This window comes from Diaporthe batatas (assembly GCF_019321695.1).
Source record: "Diaporthe batatas strain CRI 302-4 chromosome Unknown Contig00009, whole genome shotgun sequence".
NCBI classification, from domain to species: Eukaryota; Fungi; Ascomycota; class Sordariomycetes; order Diaporthales; family Diaporthaceae; genus Diaporthe; species Diaporthe batatas.
In genome coordinates this window covers 554,800-572,741 of record NW_025408556.1, presented here as the reverse complement: position 1 = coordinate 572,741, position 17,942 = coordinate 554,800, and the positions used below count along the sequence as shown (strand labels likewise).

At 53.0% G+C, this 17,942-nt stretch overlaps 7 protein-coding genes across 7 annotated transcripts; 4 read left to right on the top strand and 3 right to left on the bottom strand.

Annotated features, from left to right (window-relative positions):
• Positions 1–342: 342 nt before the first annotated feature.
• On the bottom strand, positions 343–1,209 carry KVR01_007901 (uncharacterized protein; the record flags this gene model as incomplete). Its single annotated transcript, XM_044789738.1, has 3 exons — positions 343–715; positions 806–933; positions 1,015–1,209. The coding sequence occupies 3 exons, from the start codon at positions 1,207–1,209 to the stop codon at positions 343–345; spliced, it is 696 nt and encodes a 231-aa protein (XP_044642879.1).
• Positions 1,210–1,680: 471 nt separating this feature from the next.
• On the top strand, positions 1,681–2,856 carry KVR01_008259 (uncharacterized protein). Its single transcript, XM_044784408.1, has 4 exons — positions 1,681–2,092; positions 2,161–2,342; positions 2,434–2,513; positions 2,568–2,856. Exons 1-4 carry the CDS (start codon positions 2,082–2,084, stop codon positions 2,625–2,627), a joined length of 333 nt encoding a protein of 110 aa, XP_044643237.1. The 5' UTR covers positions 1,681–2,081; the 3' UTR covers positions 2,628–2,856.
• Positions 2,857–3,873: 1,017 nt separating this feature from the next.
• KVR01_008339 (uncharacterized protein) lies at positions 3,874–5,789 on the top strand. The gene is made up of 5 exons (XM_044788353.1): positions 3,874–4,359; positions 4,418–4,465; positions 4,522–4,713; positions 4,764–5,025; positions 5,080–5,789. Exons 1-5 carry the CDS (start codon positions 4,009–4,011, stop codon positions 5,385–5,387), a joined length of 1,161 nt encoding a protein of 386 aa, XP_044643317.1. The 5' UTR covers positions 3,874–4,008; the 3' UTR covers positions 5,388–5,789.
• Positions 5,790–7,394: 1,605 nt separating this feature from the next.
• Positions 7,395–9,271, top strand: KVR01_007817 (uncharacterized protein). Its single transcript, XM_044790953.1, has 3 exons — positions 7,395–7,589; positions 7,648–8,382; positions 8,439–9,271. Exons 1-3 carry the CDS (start codon positions 7,517–7,519, stop codon positions 8,723–8,725), a joined length of 1,095 nt encoding a protein of 364 aa, XP_044642795.1. The 5' UTR covers positions 7,395–7,516; the 3' UTR covers positions 8,726–9,271.
• A 1,268-nt stretch (positions 9,272–10,539) lies between these two features.
• Positions 10,540–11,588, bottom strand: KVR01_007686 (uncharacterized protein). Its single transcript, XM_044793275.1, has 2 exons — positions 11,421–11,588; positions 10,540–11,357 (listed from the first exon to the last, which is right to left on the bottom strand). The coding sequence occupies exons 1-2, from the start codon at positions 11,459–11,461 to the stop codon at positions 10,805–10,807; spliced, it is 594 nt and encodes a 197-aa protein (XP_044642664.1). The 5' UTR covers positions 11,462–11,588; the 3' UTR covers positions 10,540–10,804.
• A 1,477-nt stretch (positions 11,589–13,065) lies between these two features.
• KVR01_008087 (uncharacterized protein) lies at positions 13,066–14,520 on the bottom strand. The gene is made up of 2 exons (XM_044791059.1): positions 14,266–14,520; positions 13,066–14,203 (listed from the first exon to the last, which is right to left on the bottom strand). Exon 2 carries the CDS (start codon positions 14,117–14,119, stop codon positions 13,439–13,441), a length of 681 nt encoding a protein of 226 aa, XP_044643065.1. The 5' UTR covers positions 14,120–14,203; positions 14,266–14,520; the 3' UTR covers positions 13,066–13,438.
• Positions 14,521–15,099: 579 nt separating this feature from the next.
• Positions 15,100–17,070, top strand: KVR01_008145 (aminopeptidase Y). Its single transcript, XM_044784859.1, has 2 exons — positions 15,100–15,452; positions 15,506–17,070. The coding sequence occupies exons 1-2, from the start codon at positions 15,173–15,175 to the stop codon at positions 16,789–16,791; spliced, it is 1,566 nt and encodes a 521-aa protein (XP_044643123.1). The 5' UTR covers positions 15,100–15,172; the 3' UTR covers positions 16,792–17,070.
• The last annotated feature ends 872 nt before the right edge of the window (positions 17,071–17,942 follow it).

Sequence of the window (17,942 nt, the reverse complement as noted above, 5' to 3'; positions counted from 1 at the left end):
GCTCTTCTCGAGACCGAGTCCATGTGCCTGACCCAGTCTCCTCCGCCTTGGCACTGGTTAAGTTCCCTGGAAGTGGTACGAGGAGCTACTACTAAATCTCACAGAACCCTCCCCCCCCTCTAAGGGCGAGTCACGGCCAAATGCGTACTTGTAGACATGCATTACAGCATGTTACACTGTGGCTTGAAAATATGCAGGATCTACGCGGGCCGGGTGGGCTGCCACGTGCCAGTCTTCCGGGAAAGCATCCTGTCGTTCAATTACCTAGGGAATGCTGTGTCCACTTGATTCCGAACACTCAGGGCTGTGAAAAGATCACCAGAACGGAATACTGGAGCACATTCAATCAACTTCTGGTGACTCCAGGCTCACGGACTTGAGGGGTGTTTCCAGCTCGTCGCCTGCCTTTTCACAATCCCCATTCGCCTCGCTCTCGGGCATCAACGGTTTCGCAACCCTCATCTCGATCCGCTGCAGCTCAATCTCTAGTAAAGGAGTGCCCTCTGGGACTTTTGACAGTAGACGGTTATTCTCAACGTCGAAGTACAAGGCCCAGAAATGTCCCTCTTGGACGGCGCAGAAACCCTCCCATCCACCCAGTGTTAGTCTTCGGTCTTGCCGTGTGCAGTCGAAAGGGGCTTTGAAGTTTGGCTCGGCGCAGTCTCTTGTACCAAACTTGACCTCGTAGGTCTGGCGATCTATATATATCCAGTTCCTGACTGGGTAGTCAGCGTTGTCTGTTGGCAGAATAGTGAATGACAGTTGGAGAGATGGATCACGATCTATCTCAGTTAAGGTCACCCACATTATAGGAGGATCGTCCATGATTGTAGAGACAAGACCTTCATGTTGGGTTTCTGGGAATGGGAGGAAATATCCCGCAAAACGATGCCCGAAAGGGACGTCGTATTCTGTTCCTGTGTCGACATAGAGCTGACAGTAATACCTGGGTCAACTGCCGGCCTAGACTGGGACCATCACTCGGCCACAAGGTCAGGTTGAAGGAGTACGAACCTTGTTCCCTGAGAGGATCACATGTTTTCCCTCGAGCAAGGGACTGAACCGTGAAGACTTTGTGCAATGGACGACAAGATTGTTCTTCCGGCTGCGATGCTCCTGCCTCCGCGCCCTGGCTTGCGTCTGCCTGATAGCTTCCGCTGCTCCGAACACCGAGGCAAAGGCGACAATAAACGAAACCTGCTGCGACATGCTGCTTAGCGAGCGGCGGAACCCCACACCTTCGGGTGCTCCTTCTAGGCGTGGAAGACTACGCACCTCGTGGGCGATCTTATGTGATGAGTGCCCGTCTAGACTGCCGTAGCCCAGATTGACTCGAGCCACCAAAGTCACACAGGACAAGCCATCGTTCGATGTCTCCGTCCGAGGCGCCCGTGTGTGACGTGTCTAGCCCAATCGGTACGTTCAACGTGGAATCTGAAGCATAAGGGTAGATCCCCGCAAGGTGTGCCATCCGAGGCGCCAGATTAGTTACGACCCGACGGGGATGAGCCGGGCAGATCACTGCGTGTGTCAAGCTTGGCACCTGGCTGCAGCAGCGTGGTTGCTTTTGTTCGCTGACTCGGCAATCGAGACTACTCTAGCACTTGCGTGTAGCTTCAATCCGACGGCCTTTCCCACCAGCCCTCGCATGAAAAACATTCGATGTGCTATATGTGGCTGACTCGAAAGAGGAAATGCAACTTGGGCGGCCCATCCCGTCGGCCGAGCTGGGGATTCATTCCTCGCGGCTGCCCGATGAGGTGCCTGCACGGCAGTGACCCGGGAAGGGATGCAGGGATGCAGGTGGCGGGCTCTAGACCTCATCCTGGGGGAGATATCCCTCACGCGGACGAGGAAAACGCGACCAAACGCGATGAAGGAGAATGGATATAAAGATGATATGCCTCCCCAAGCAATCGAATATATCCCTTCCTTCACTCAGTTGAAGCAGCAGCATCCCTTGAGCCGTGCATCTCCATCGCATCATATCCATCCCAAGATCCGCTCGATTCCCTCCGGAAACAACCACAGCTGAAACAATTTCCTTCCGAAGCATCCAAGGCAGAACCTTTCGAGAAACAATGTCTTCCCCGTGAGTTACGCCATGGGTGCACTTTTTCCGGTTCAAGACATCGCCTGTCTAACCTACATTGACTGCAGAACCAAGCCCACGCCTTCTGCCCCCACGGCCCCTTCATCGAGCGCCTCTTCGGGTGCCGGCGCCCTTAACAACGTGCCGCGCTTTGGTGGACAGAACGATGACAGGGAGAGGGACAACAAGCTCACTAGCCATCATCACCTCCCCATGCCGGGCCTCAGCGGTAACCCAAACGGGGCAGTGGGTAAGAAATCCCGTTCCGGGAATTTGACAACACGCCTAGCAGCGGCTACACACATCCGCTGAGGTTTCATGTTTGCTGATGTGTCATCCAGGCAATCTACTTCGTGGAGCTGTTGATGCCAAGGGCGATTTGAAGGATGCCGCACTTCAAGTTGGCATTAAATTGGACTTGGTATGTTGGCTGGTCCCCCAAGTGCTGGGCATAGGACACTGATGAACAATCTAGGAAGCAGAAGTCCACCTTACCGCCCGTGTTCGCGGAGATATCATTGTTGGGCTTTATTAAAGGTTCGAGGTCGGATTTCTTTGACATGCCTGGTAATGCTCATGCCGGAATTGGGACCACTTTGGAGGGTGTGGTCATCGGCTTTGGAGAGATTGCAGTTGCCTTCCTGTCACTCACTCTTGACTTTTGCATTCATGGTCCTCGGGGGTTCACAGTTGGAGCTATCACATTGAAAGTAGCCACATTCATTTAGGGTACCTAGGTAATAATATTCAGTCTACTTCTTCCAGAGGTCCGCGACAAGCAACGGTGTGATTTTGTGGTAATGCCAAATGCATGTTTGAATGTGAAGGTTTCATATTCACTTTCAAGTCTTTCAATCAATAATCAAGAAAAGCCGTTTAATGCAGAGGTATCGACAGCTGTACGTGTCACCTTCTTGGGACGTGCCGTTTCCCAACGCTCACATGTGCACCACTACCCGAGACCAACTCAGACATTCGCACACGCCACAAACGCCACCACCCAAGCCGCGTGACGAAATTCATCCCCAAGAGGAAATCTTGTGTACGCCAGCCATTTGCAAATCTAATAGCCCGCATCACCATACCCGGAGTAACTTTGCCCTGCCGGTAGTATGAGACTAGTTGTCTTGGGCAGCTCTGAAAGTACCGCAAATGAATTCCGAATCAGGGGTGATGATTGTCTGGTTTTTTTTGCGCTTACTGAAAAATAACTTTAGAAACGTCAGCGCACAGTCTGTTGGCTGCAGCAAAGGATCGTGCGATGGAAAATTAGGGAGGTCTGGGCCACATTCCGCGCCGCAGGGTGGCACAGCAGCTGAAGCACCCGCCGGGCCTCAAAGGAAGGGAAAAAAAAAACTTCTGTCCGATCGGATTGCTTTGACACTTGGCTTTATACTCCTCGTCCTGGTTGGTCTCTGCAGCCTTTTCAGGTCGCACGGCGCCTCTTGGCTTCTGGCCCAACGATGACGAGCCCGAAAAAACATGACTTTCAGCCTGTGCGGCGTTTTCTTGACGTGACAGTCCTGCCAAGATTGTCATCTCAAGATTAGTTCCGGCGGCTCGGGCCACTATTGGAGACTAAAAAGTGATGGCTGTTTCGTTTTGTCAGTAGAGCTGGGGAAGGTTCTCCCATTGGACGGCGGCAAAAAGCGCGTCTAAGGGGCACGCACGGGTAGATCGTTAATTGAAACGGACTAGCCTTTTCGTCACGGCACCCCTGCATATTCTCCGCCTGGGACTTCTGTGGCTTACACTCGAGCTGGATGGACTAAAGCCGGAAGGGGGACCATATATATCGTCAAAGGCCTCTACCGAAAGGCGGCAAGAGTTATTCTGTTCGCCAGGTGTCGCTCCATGCCAACACGCTCCTTTTTTCTCTTTTTTTTTCAGTCACTCCTTAGACACCAAGCATCAGGATGCCTTCATTCGCAGCAACTGTGTTGTTTCTCCCCCTTCTCGGGCTTTGCAGTGCGAAATGCCTCCCTCACGCCGTGCCGCAAGCTTCAAGCTCTCCTTCTGCCGCCGGTGCGGCTCCATCGACTTCTCCGATCGCCAATGATGAGGGCGCATCGGTGGTGCCCCCTGCAAGCCAAAACTCCACATCAGGAAGCAAGGTCCCGGACGGATTTAAACCCGGGGTTAAATGGCAGATAGAGATCCAGAATCCGGTCGATCCTCGAGTCGGCCTGCAGCCGCCTGATGCCAAGGTCATCGACGTCGATCTCTTTCACGCATCCAAGGATCCTACCCTGATTCCGGCACTTCATGTAAGAGTTATCTGGTCTCAAATTGGTGTTGCTACAAATTTGATCTGACGGACAGTAGGAAGCCGGAGCAACAGTCCTGTGCTATTTCAACTTGGGAGCAGTGCAGGTAAGTGGACTGTAGTACCCGTGACATTGAAACTGTACTAACAAGATCTTGTGAAGACGACGGACTGCGACTGGACAAGCTGGGAAAACGATGGGCTCATGAAGACAAGCCAGACCGTGGAGAACTACGACCAGGAAAAATACGTCGATGTCACAGATACGACTGTCCTCGATCTCCACAAGTCTCGCATCGACCTCGCGCATCAAATCGGTTGCGATGGCCTGGATCCCGATAACATTGATACATTTGTTTGTCTATCTGAGCGTCCTCGGTATGATTGAGCTAACCGGTAATCTAGGAGCTGTCGGCGGACGAGTCCATCGGCAAGCAGATCACACAAGATGACATGGTCAGCTTCCTCGCAACTCTCGCCGAATACGCCCATTCGAAGACAACAACACTTGGCCACTCCCTCATGATCGGGCAGAAGAACGCGTACAGTATCACCGAGCGCGTCCACACGTTCATGGACTTTGCAATTTCCGAGAACTGTGTCGGATCTGTGAACGTCGGCTCTAACCGTGGTGCACCCGATGAGTTCTGCACCGTTTTCCAAAAGTGTAAGTCTCGCTCTCTTCACGTTCTGTTCTTGACGCTAATTCTTGGCTATGAAGACTACGCCGATAATGGCAAGCCGGCCTTTGACATCGAGTACCCTTCAAGCCTGGCAGCCGGCGGCGGCAGTAAGAAGCGACAAGATGACAGTGCAACCGATGGGTCCGAGGGTGGGTGCGCGGCTGCTACCAGTCAGGCTGATATCGTAGCCTACTGCACCTCACAAGCAAGCAGCACTGGAATCAGCCGGATTCTGAAGCTTGACAACGATGAATACGGTCTGAATGGCTGCACACAATACTGCGACGAGACCGCTTCATTCGTCATGACAACATATTCGTCAAACGACACCAACTCGTGCGGCTGATTTCAACGGCGTGGTATGCGATCGCATGGGTTAGGGGGGATGAAGGGGGTGGTGAAACAGGCTGAAAAGTGCTTCAGCCCGCCCCGATTACGATTTCACTTCTAAGTACATTGGTTCCCTGACGGCGTGTTGGGAGACTACCAGTACAAATCTTGTTGTCAAAGCGAATTTTTTGCCACTGAAATAAAATCATATCATTGAACATTTCCAACCCGGCTGCCAGGACAGGACACGATTGTTGAAAAGGCCTTGAATGAGAACTGATAAAAGCAGACTGGGCCACTAAAAGTGAGAAGATATGTGATTCATAGAAATTGATTTTGCCAAGATATACCTCATCAAGTGCCCAAGGTGATGGTACCCTAGGGTGTCTATCATTCATCTCTTGGAAACTTGGAAATCTGGCTAAACAAGACGCCTAGTGAGAATGACATTATCGCAAGTCCCCGGGGCCGTCCCCCGGTCAAGTTTCGTTTAGATGGGTGCGCATCGCAAAAGACCTGACAGGTAGCTAGCATTCAAAGCTTGCACAAGACGCGACTTTATGGTCCGTGTTCAATTTCTGAGAGGCTCTCACACCAAGGATTAAGGTGACAGCCTGGACAGCACACAAGTCCTCGTTGGCGTCGCAAAAGCCGATATGCAGGATTCTTTGCATTGGAATCTTCTTTTACTTCTCTTTAAACTGAAGAAACATCAAATGGGTGATGCTTTACAAGTCATGACGGACTCAACAGACCCGCTATGTCAGCCACAAACAATATACCGGATTCCGATCCAGCGCAGATAAGGCATGCGGGATCTTCAATCTCCTCCAGAATGATGAACAGCGACTCCAAATATGCTGCGTAGCGTTTTTCGGCCCCGTTTTCGTGATTGTTTCAATGGTCATTCTTGTACCCTGGGCAAAGGGCAACTGAACTCGTCCGTTGTTGAACTCTGCCAGGGGAGAACAAAATCCTGCAGTCAAATCTTCGTAAATCTGGTGTGTAGCTTCATGATTCTCGACATACAAATCAAGGCAGTAATACGGCGCGGCGGTGTGTGGGGCTGACACTATCGCATGCAGGACTTAATGGATCATGGTAAGCAAAGTATCCGGCATTCGGTGTTTCGAATCGAAGCGCTCCAGCCGCCGTTCTGAGTGAGCACGACTATCCTTAGTGGGGATTATCATACCAGGGTCGCCAAAATATACTGATTGAAGTCTAACCAATGTTTTGATTCTTGCATGGGGCATCACTATCCGCCCAGGCCGTTGTAAAGCTGTCATACTGGCTGTAGATCACCGTATGAAGGCGCCATGTATGACCTCGGACATATACGGAATAGAAGCGAAACCACACTGGCTGTAGACGACGGAGTAGACGTACCAGGAACAACCTCGCTACAACTCGCGGGAAGGGCTAATATGTAGGACTTTTGTCCTTCTCATCATACCATTGATCAGAATTGTATAGCTGGTGAAAATCGGACTGTTCCACATCTGTAGGACGACCTGACTCGGCTTGCAGAGCAGCGCTTCTAAGCCCAGAGGTCAGGCAGGTATGAACAGTGTTCTCTCTGCATGCCCGACATACTTCTGGCGTTGCACTCAGATTAACATCTGACAATCTTTTCAGGCCCGGGGTCCTTTTATTCAAGCAGGCTTTATGGGGCCTAGGTCGGCTGCAAGCTAAATATAAATCAAGCGTTTACAGCCTATAGTGGTTGAGCACCTTAGGCTGTGCTGTGGCTCATTACAAAGTCGGAGATAATGCAGAGACAACTCCGAGAAGGTGCAGATGAAAAGGGAAATCGGCCCCAGGAGGTAGACTCAATTCGTCTACATGCTGTGTCACGTCAGGCTACCTAGGTACCCAATTTTACAGCTAGTTTGGAGCAAAGCCACCCCCAACAGGCCAAAATTAGCGACGTTCGCCTGCAGTGGAACCCTACATGTTCTCAGCTCGATTAAATGCAATGAGACATCGGTCAAAAACCTCTCAAACCACGCGGGCATCAGTGGCCTGTTCAAAAAGCGGATGCTTTCCCCTAGTTATTTCAATTCCCCTCGGCTGAACCTTGTCCGTCAACCAAGTGTTGTTTAATGTGGTAGTTTTGTCGAGACTCGGTCATCAAAGCGAGCCATGGAGAGGCTCTTAAACAATATGCAGGGTCGCGACACACCTACCATCCCAGCGGTTTGCTTCGATGCCTGCAGTAAGTCTTCCGCGGAATTCATAAGTTCGACCTAACGCAGGTCCGCTGATTAGACAAGATAATGCCAATCTCGAAGCACAGGCACGAGGGAAGGTTCCCAGTTTATGCGACCCTGGCAGTGCATTTCTCCAGTATTTGGAGGACTGCAATAAATGCATAGACCAAAACGGGGGTGAATCTGCAGCATACGTGAGCGAATCGTTCGCTCAATACCTCAACTTTTGCAGCGCCTCCTCAGCTACCGCTACTGGTATTCAAGCGGAGCCAACCTCAGCAACAGCTACTTCAAGTATATCATTACTCAGTTCCCATGAAATTTCGCCGCCAATACCTACATCGTGGCTCACTTACTACGAAACCTTGGAACGAATAACAGCATCCAACTTGGCAATGGAAGGTACAACGATCGCAGAAAGCACGGTCATTTATGTTCCTAGCACCATCACCTCAACAAAACCGGCATATTTCTTCCACGTCTCAGTTCAGTCTCTAGTGTCTTCATACATTCCGCTCGAGGTATTCAGCGACCTTGCCGCATCCGCAGTATCCGCGGCCTCCGCGGCCTCTGTCACCGGCGACCCGACTAGCCTAATATATGCGGCCCTTGAGGACGTCTCCCGGCCGCCGTGGTTTTCCGCCGCCGTTCCTGCTACTTACACGGCCGAAATGAGTTCGTTGGAGGCGAGCATAAATGAATTGAGGGCCACCCCTATCTCGACGTTACTTGTCTCAAGCGCGAGTGACTCGGCAGCTGCTTCAGTAAATTCTTTGGTGGATGACACAGCCTCCCCCGGTATGCCTAGAATTGTACAGCGGTTTATTGTATCATGCTAATACATTGCGTTTTAGACTCAGGCAATAAAGCGTGGATAGCCGGCGCTGTCGTCGGTTCCGTAGTCGGCACAGCCTTGATAATTCTAGGGATGATTCTATTCTTGAGGCGTCAGAAGCTGGCTGCGCGAGTTAGCAACCGGGGGGATGATGCGGACGAGAGTACATATATGACAGGTTTTAAGCCCGAGCTGCACGCAGAGGCTGTACAGCGGCCCCCACAGGTCTATGAGATGGATGCCTCGCAGAGTCCTTCAGAAATGGCAGTGCAGGAGAAGCCCCAGGAATTGCACGCTGACCGATAGAGTATTGAAACGGAAGAACAATTTTCTGATTGAAGAAGGGTTCTGTGCTACAACTTCGATGGTGGCCAAACGGATGTCAGAGGCTCAACCGAGCGCAGACATCTGTGTCGCATTTGGAGAGACTGCCTCAGGGTGTGTGATCTTATTGCGCGCTAACCTTGGAATATCGTCCGACGATGCGGCCGAGGGAATAGCTTCTGTTACACACTGTACAGCAGACAAGGCGAGAGAATGGAAGCGCGTAGATGAGGTTCTTCCAAAGATGGTGGACGGGTCACATAGTCTATAGCTTTAATCAATGATCAAATTCCGCGGTGCTGTTACCTTAATGATTGATGTAAAGGATGGGCACATGAACAAACCAGAAAATTGGACAGGCATGACGGGAAACTAGACCGTGACCCAACTCTAAGATCTACTATCATTAATGACAGAAGTCAGGATTATTGAGCGAAGCATACTTACTTAATTAAGTACTTTGTATTTCAAGAAAAGTTCTGCTCAAGCAGGAAGAGTACGGTTAAAAAGATATCGAGAAAGAGGGAGAGAAAGAAAAAAATGATCTGTGCAGGGGTCGAACCTGCAATCTCCTGATTTCGAATGTCTCGTGGATTGCTCCCGAGTCGTAGTCAGACGCCTTGCCATTGGGCCAACAGACCTTGTTGAGGACGAGGCCGCTATAGAAATCTATGACTCGTGTATTTTGCTTGACGGGATCTCGCCAAGCTGGAAGAACAAGGTCCTGAACCAGCATCTTTTCAATCCGGTTAATTATTTCCCGGGCTCTTATTGATTGATCTGATAGGTCCTCAGACGTAAATAAAACTGCAGTACTACCCTATGGTCCTCATGAATTTTGTAACTCCGCGTGAGACTGATAAAAAATTTAAGTTCTACAACACATGGAACTAGATAGATGCACTTTTGCTACATGTTCTACACATTCTTCACAATCTCCCTTCTTTCAGATATCCTCACTTTCGTGTGAGTTAGTATTACTGTCATTGTGTTTAATTGAACAGGCTTATCCGAGTGCTTATCGTAGCAATTGGTCCGGTGGTAAGTGGCTTCGTTCTCTACCTGTACATATCCCAAAAGGACACGGCCCCTTCATAGAATGTTAAGCTGTCAAAGACCCGGTGTACGAAGACTGGTCAGATGGCCTCAAACTCGTCATACATAGCTAGAGACGAGGCTAGTAATTGTAGTCAGCTCAACCGCTCTCCTGCCACCGTGTTACATGCTGGCTACGTAGTGGTAACTATTCGGCATGGTGCTCCTATATTTTGTACAACACTCGGGAAATCCCACAAGTTCACACGCAATATGAATTGTCTCCGCGATATCGATCTTAAGGATGAAGCCCGCCCTGCGTCTTGCCACCGAGGGCCTGATGCTCTCCCAATAAGCTTCGCTCACAGTTTCACCGGGCAGGAGTATGGAGGGCTCCCGGAAGTCGCAGTATGTTGCAAACTGAAGAAACGAAGGCTCGTCACCGAGGCGTGCTTAGCCAAGATTTTCCACAGGCGAAGGCCGAGAAATCACTCCTTGTTTGACGACCTGTCGTGGAGACACTTGGAAACGCTTGTTGTTGTGACTTACGGTACTAGGCCAGAGCTTGATTACATCGTCGTGGTCCGGGACTGGCATAGGAAGCGAGGCGTTTCAAACAATGGCTGTGTCCTGGTGAGGCTAGACAGATTCGTCATGTGGAGATCGGCCTGACCGAAGATTTTGAGACAAAGCTTATCCAAGTTTTCGGTCAAACCTTGTCACGGGATGAGTTCTAGCTCTTTGGATGAGGACTTCAAGGGGGCAGTCGATGGCGTTAGATAGAACACGGGCAGAATTGAAGATATCTCGCTAATAATACATGTAATTTTGCAACTTCGACTTCGCAAGGGTTCACTCTAGTCGTGTGTGTTTCTCAAGACAGCCCGAGTATCTCCGGCTTATTGCTCGGGTGCATCTGAGCCTCAAGCCCACGCATGGCGTCCAAAACTGACTTGTCCATTAAGAATTAAAGCGCACAATCGGGGTTGTGTACGGGTCTCACGCCTCGCGGTATACGCCCATGCCTTACAAAAGACCCATCCAGAACGGCCTCACCCTCCCAGCCGCCGCAATACTTGACGAGCTTTCCGCCGCCGTCCCTGTCCCGGTCGCAGACCCACCACTCCTCGTCGATATACCAGACGCGGTGATCCCACTTGCAGTGGAGTTCAGACCCCCAATACCAGTCGCCGACGCGGTCGAGTTGGCTGGTGCCGTGCCAGACGAGCCGGACGACGCGCTGGAGGTCTCGGTGGTGCAGTTGGCGGTGAAGAAAACGTAGTTGGCGGCGCATCCGATCCCACCGCAGCCGGACTCGCAGGGGTAGTCGACGAACACGGTGGGGATGGCCGAAGGGCAGTCACACGAGTTGGTCAGGGGCACCAGCTCGACGCAGTCCGGCGTCGCGCACGAATGGCAGACGTTGCTGGTCAGAGTCACGGTGGGGCAGCCCTCCAGCGATGTTGACGACGATGTGGAGGCTGACGACGTGAGTGTGGCCGTGAGTCCAGACTCGGAGGCGGTGGTTGTCGGCTCTCGGGCTGAGGTTGACGATGGCGTCTGGCCCCGAGCCGGGATGCTGCTTCAGTGTCAGTTCTGGCCACTCCCTGGCTTGCCTGGCCTGTCTGAGGGCAGAGCTTACGCCGCGGCCAACGCGATCAGTACGTGTCTCGGGAGCTTCATGGTGGGTGTTTTCTGGCTTTTGCACTGGCTCGTGCTGTCGGGGCCTGAGGAACGTGGGCCCACGCGAGATCGAGTTCGGATGGCTCGATAGCTAATGGTGGCCAAGGTGAAGGAAGCTTTTCGCCGCCCAGGTGTGCAGGATGCAAGATTGGGATGCGCGCAGCCTAGCCAACGGGCGCATACCTAGACTTTCCGGAAAGCGATTCCCCTTTGAAGGAGGTTACATCATGACGTAAAAGGCGCCGTTGGAGACCACTAGGCTGCACGCATTCGTGGTGATCGCTTCCGACGGCGCATCCCGATGCATGTTGTTGTCTTGGCATGGCCGCTCGCACCTCCTGCAGGCGCACGCGCTCATCACAATAGCGCACGTACTCGGCGAAGGCTTATTGTCTGCCGCATCAAAGGGCGATTCAAGCAACCAGTGTATGAAGTGTTGTCTTCACAATTTTTTGTTGGAATTTGTGGCCAATGACTTTGAGAACAAAGCTCAGAAGTATGGCTGAGGTCGAACGTCCGGTCTAGCACCAATTTCATCACAGTCCATCTCGTCCAGTACGCGACTCGTTGCCGGTTCGAAAATGCCTACATAATATCAGTACTCAAGATCTCGAGTTTGACACGTTCTATTATTGGTCCTGCACCAACTGCATGAAGTATATTTCAACTCTAAGAAGATATCCCTATGTGATACCAGTACAAAGGGCATCTCTCAGGATCTTGAGAGCCCAGTCTGTGGCTGGGTTATGCTTCAATCATAACCCTTACGAATTCAAACTACTCTTCACTGTCACCTGGCTAGGAGAACGCCCAGCGGACGCACACAGACGACGGTACACACACTATTCCTCTGTTGGTCAAGTAACTTTGAAGAATGTGCCAGCCACTATCAATAATAGGGGCATTACTGCTAAAAGTCTGGGTGAGATATGTAATACCTAAAGAATTCCAGAGCCAGGGCGTGACTGACATTTATCGCGGCATCGGCAAGGAGGCAGTCCTGGGGACCAGGGAGCCTGGCGCCGAGACGGTGAGCAGTACGTGGAAGACATTGTAGTCCAGGGGAGGGAGAACGTCGAGCCCAGCCTCTCATGTATCCCATGATTAGAGGGGATACCCTTTGCGCTTTAGTGCAGGACAAATCCTTGCTATTGATCGTGATACTATAAATATATGAAGAGGCCGAGGTGCGTTCCACGTGTTGGAAAAATGCAGCGCTCTTTTTTGTACAGTTATACAATGCTTCAGGTTACACTCGCATGATTGAGTCACACGACCCGTGCGAGGAGGTATTCGAAAATTATGGAAGCCTAGTTTGGATGCTCTGATAGAGAAATGAACACCCTTCCCATATCGGTTCCGATCAAAATCGTTACGTTCTGGAATTACCATGCCACCCCGCCAGAAAAGCCCGCCGTCCATCTATTCCGTACACTCGGAGCGTGGGCTTCTGATATGAGAAGAGATTGCGGCCGCCAATGGCCACCTGCCTGGGTCACACGTGGAATATAACGCAAAGTGACATGTGTAATAGCCTGTCACGTCACGCTTACTCGGGTATAGATTGAGACCTCCAGACACCACAAGAAAGTCTGGGGTAATTCTAGGGATGGCAAAATATGGATTTAAAGATGAAGTGCGTAGATGCGTGAACAGTCAAGGCAAAGCATATACCTGATTGGTGCCTCCACATAGCCACGTGAAAAGGGAGCTGGTGAAGTCGCCATCTGCGACACAGCCACAAATACCGGGGCCCGTGGTTCCATCTCAAGGCATGGCTGACGGCCTCGGCCACTCTATTTCTGCCGCTAGGAGCTATGGAATACGGCCATATCTCAAAGAATATTCCCAGAAAGGACCTAAACGCTTGCTTCAGAGCTACTTGCAGATATGCTGCGGCAATATGAGTGAGGTCACTTGCCGTTCCCGTGGCTGCACAACCGTCACCATCTGGACCTCATGGCTGAGAAACACTACTCAGTCGGCCTCGTTGACCTCGCTCTCCTCACCGGCGGCCACCTGGGTCGGGCCGTTGGATCCCGAGGGAGCAGCGAGGTCTCCATCGTCCGTGATGCTGAAGTCGACGCCAACCCGGTACGTCCAGCACTCGCAGTTGCGGTACCTAGCAGAGCCCCCATTCAGCCTGTGGATGAAGCCCTGGTGGCTCACGACGACGATGTGGTTGTACGTCTGGGAGAGCTCCATGAGGCGCCTGCGGACGCGGCGGGCGCGGCGGTGGCCCCTCCGCTCGCTGCTGTTGTCGTAGACGCCGGAGCGGCTGCACTCGGAGAAGTCCAGGAAGGGGTATGCCCTCTCGAGCTGGGAGCGGGTGCGACAGTGGTTGAAGGGCCTGTCGCCGCACTCGCGCAGGGAGGGCCAGACCTGGACGGGGACGGAGGCGGTGGGGCCGCCGGCGCCGCGGATCAGGGGCCCGAAGGCGAGGATGGCGGTCTCGAGGGTGCGGGTCAGGGGAGACACGACGATCAGGTCGGGGGGCTGGGAGAGCTGGACGGCCGAGGCCTGTGCGCGGCCTCGCTCGGTCAGGATGGGGTCCCTGCATGGGAAGCCCGAGATCATGTTGTTCCAGGCATGGCCGTGACGGAGCAAAGAGATGGTTCGTGGGGGTTGGTCGGTGGCATCGGCCGTCTGAGATGCCATGCTGCAGTCAATCGCAGCTGCGCCGTGGATTTACGACTTTCGACTACCCGGTGTCCCCCTCCCTTGTCGATGCAAGCTGAAGATCTAAGGGCAGGCTCAGCATTCACGTTCCAACAATGTAGGTGGCATGGCACGTGAGGACATACCGGTTTTGGAGCTTGCTGTCTGCGATGAAACAAGGGTGGAAAGGTGGCCTCGGCCTCGCAGCGACGTCGGCTGGTTGTACGGAGTAAAGCAGCAGGCTTGGGATGCACGTGGTCCAAAGTGCTTGGGTGTCAACTGACGAACTGCGGTGAAGATCTCATGCAAAGAGAAACGCCCACGATGCTAAGGACAGGCTGGACGAAATTGACAAAGTGGTGATCAAATCTGGATCAAACGCAGGGAAAAGCAAGTCGACATGCTGAGTGATGCAGGCAAGCAGGCTCGTTGATGCAGTTGGGGAAATGTGAAATGCTCCTACTCCGTACTGCCAGCACAAAACGGTTAGCGCATACTGCCTGCCCCTGGCCTGGGGGCTGCAGGCTGCCAGCTGCTTGCTCATGCTGCAACCCACAGACCTTGGACCACAGACATGGTGCTGGCAATTGCAGTCGTAGTTTGTTTGTGGGCTTATGGATTGAATGCTCATGGTGGTTGAATTGAACAAGACCAAAGAAACCTTGTTAGAGCATGGTTTACAGCGGCTTCTGTCCCGACACCCCAGTCTGCCAGTCAGTACTGTGTACTTGTGTACTTGTGTACTTGCTGATTTCGAGCACACACACACACGGCATGCCGACTCGATGTATCAGCAGTCAGTGGTCATCTGAGCCGCGTGCACCCCTAGGTCAGTCTGGGGACACCCCACACCCCTGCATGACCCTTGCACGGCCCCAGCCTCTCACCCCTTGCCTGCCGGGGTCCACTGCCGCAATGTCACCTCACGACCACGCCTTATCAGCTTTGAAACCATATCTACCTACTTTAAGCACGTAACTGCTCGAGGCTTTATTCCTCTTGACATACACAAACCAACAACCTCTCAAGAGACTCGAGCTATCTTGCACAACGATGGCTGCGTCACGCCTCTTTGGTCTGGCCTCGCTTGCCACCTCCACCCTGCATGCCGTTTCTGCATCCTCGGCCCAGCTGCAGCAGCCCTTGCTTGGCCATGATCAGCAAGCACCTCAGGCACCTCTGACTCAGGCCGAGAAGCCACTGGTTGATAGCCAGGCCTTGCAGGACAGCATCTCCATCGACAGGCTGACCAAAGGCGCCCAGGACTTGTACGACATAGCAAACCTCAGCTCACACGAGTACAACCGCCCAACACGAGTGATCGGCAGTCAAGGTAAAACCCATTCCCGCCTGAAGCCCCAAGAACCCAAACTGACAGTCTCACAGGGCACCTCGGGACACTCGAATACATCCGCAACTCCATTGCGGAACTTGGGGACTACTATGAGATCTTGGAACAGCCCTTCCCTGCTTATGTTGGCTGGGTTGACGAGTTCCGTCTTGTCATCGGCAATGACTTTTATGAAGCCGCTCAACCCATGAGCCTGACCCCTCCCACCGAGGACAGGGAACCCGTTCGTGGTGATCTCGTTGCCGTCAGTGGCAGGGGATGCTCGGCCAAAGACTACCCTTCCGAAGTCAAGGGAAACATCGCTTTCATTAGCCGCGGCACCTGTTCGTTCGGCGCCAAATCTGCCGAGGCTGGCAGGGCGGGTGCCATTGCCGCGGTGATTTACAACAACGAAAAGGGCGAGCTTTCCGGGACACTCGGCGACCCCGACGACAACCACGTTGCTACTTTCGGCATTCCTCTGGTTGATGCCGAGCCCCTCTTGAAGAAACTGGACAACGGCGAGACGGTCGACACCCTCGCGTACATCAGGTCCTGGGTCAATACCTCCATCACGAGGAACATCGTTATCCAGACCGCCGAGGGTGACCCGGACAACTGCGTAGCTCTTGGCGCCCATTCTGACAGCGTCGAGGCCGGCCCGGGCATCAACGATGACGGATCTGGGACGCTGTCCCTTCTGGAAGTGGCCAGGCAGCTCTCCAAGTTCAAAGTGAACAACTGCGTGCGTTTCGCCTGGTGGTCGGCCGAGGAGGAGGGCCTAGTAGGATCCAGCTACTACGCCACCAAGCTGCCCCGCGACGAAAACCTCAAGGTCCGTCTGTTTATGGACTACGACATGCTTGCGAGCCCCAACTTTGCGTACCAGGTCTACAATGCGACCAACGACGCCCATCCTGTCGGTTCGGAAGAGCTCCGTGACCTCTACGTCGACTGGTACGAGGCCCACGACCTCAACTACACCTTCATCCCGTTCGATGGCCGCAGCGATTATGACGGGTTCATCCGCGCCGGCATCCCCGCCGGCGGAATTGCCACTGGTGCCGAGGTCATCAAGACGAAGAAGGAGCGCGAGTCGTTTGGCGGCAAGGCTGGTGAGGCCTTCGACCAGTGCTACCACCAGCTCTGCGACGACACGGGCAACGTCAACCTGACCGCCTGGGAGCTCAACACGAAGCTTGTGGCCCATAGTGTGGCTACCTACGCGGCCTCGTTCGAGGGCTTCCCCAAGCGAGACCCTGATGCTCTCTCGGTGAGCAGTGTCAAGGCGAGCAACTATGCTCAGACTGTGAAGTACCGCGGTGACTTCCTCTACATCTAGACGGAAGGAGTCGCGTGTTTCTTTTTCTTTGTGAACTGCATATTTGTGTTGAACATCTCACCTTTTACGCTGTTGGTTCTTTATCTGCATGTAGCATCGGCATTTAGATTGGATGGCATACACGTTTGATTATCATATCATAGGTCGGCGCGGCGCGCAACACCTCGCCACGGGGAGCGAATGTAGTTTAGTGTTGCACATGTGTTCTACCTCCTACAATAGACAGTCTATCCGAAGGCTTTACGCTATACCGAATATAAATAGCATGAGAAGTCTAAACTCTCGCCCCGGGTTAAAGTTTCCTACCGTCGCATATGATCCTACTAGTAGCGACCCTGGTCGTTGTGCCGTTTTGACAACAGTGGCGACTGTCTTCGTTGGTATGCTCGCCAATTCCGCACCCCCTCCCGTCACCTACCGGGCCCATGAGCAGCGCGCAGTCGCAAGTATCCGAGAATGTGTGAGCAGCTACTTAAGTAGACAAAGAACCAGTCACCTTTCCAATAACTTTCAAATTCTCTCATACTTTTCATGCTGCCTACGCAGCCAAGGAAAGACTCTTTTTGCCAGCTGTAACCCACGACATCCATCCCAGCTATTTCGAAACTCAAGTCACCACCAGGCTTCCAAGACGGCAGACAAAAGTTAGCCCCAGTACGATGCCCAACACGAGGTGAACGTGGTTCATCGTAGTTGCAAAAAGCACTTGAGAAGCCTTCAAGGGAGCAAGACCGCTTCCTGAATGAGTACCAAAAGTTGCATATGAAACTCGCCCGCGAGGACCACAGGCAGACCAACCTGCCCCTCAACTACGTGCAGGCGCTGGAGCGCGCCCGAAGGCCTCCCGACCAGGAGGCCAACCCCTACGGAGGACCCGTGGGATTTCATCACGTGCCTACTGGCCGAGCATGTTCGTCGTCTGGGAGGGTTTCCAGGGCCGAGCCGCGTACCAGGAGACGGCGGGGAGGCACGGCTTTTCGTCGGCTGGATCAGGAGGCTGTGCTGGCTAGGAGCGTGTGAGGCTGATGCTATCACGGAGAGGGTTGCTGGGGCATGGTGAGTTTGCTGTGCAGAGGTTTCACAGGCGATGAGGTTGGGGGAGTGGGTCGATGGGAGGGTCAGGCCGGCTGAGTGGCTGGCGGCGGAGGGAG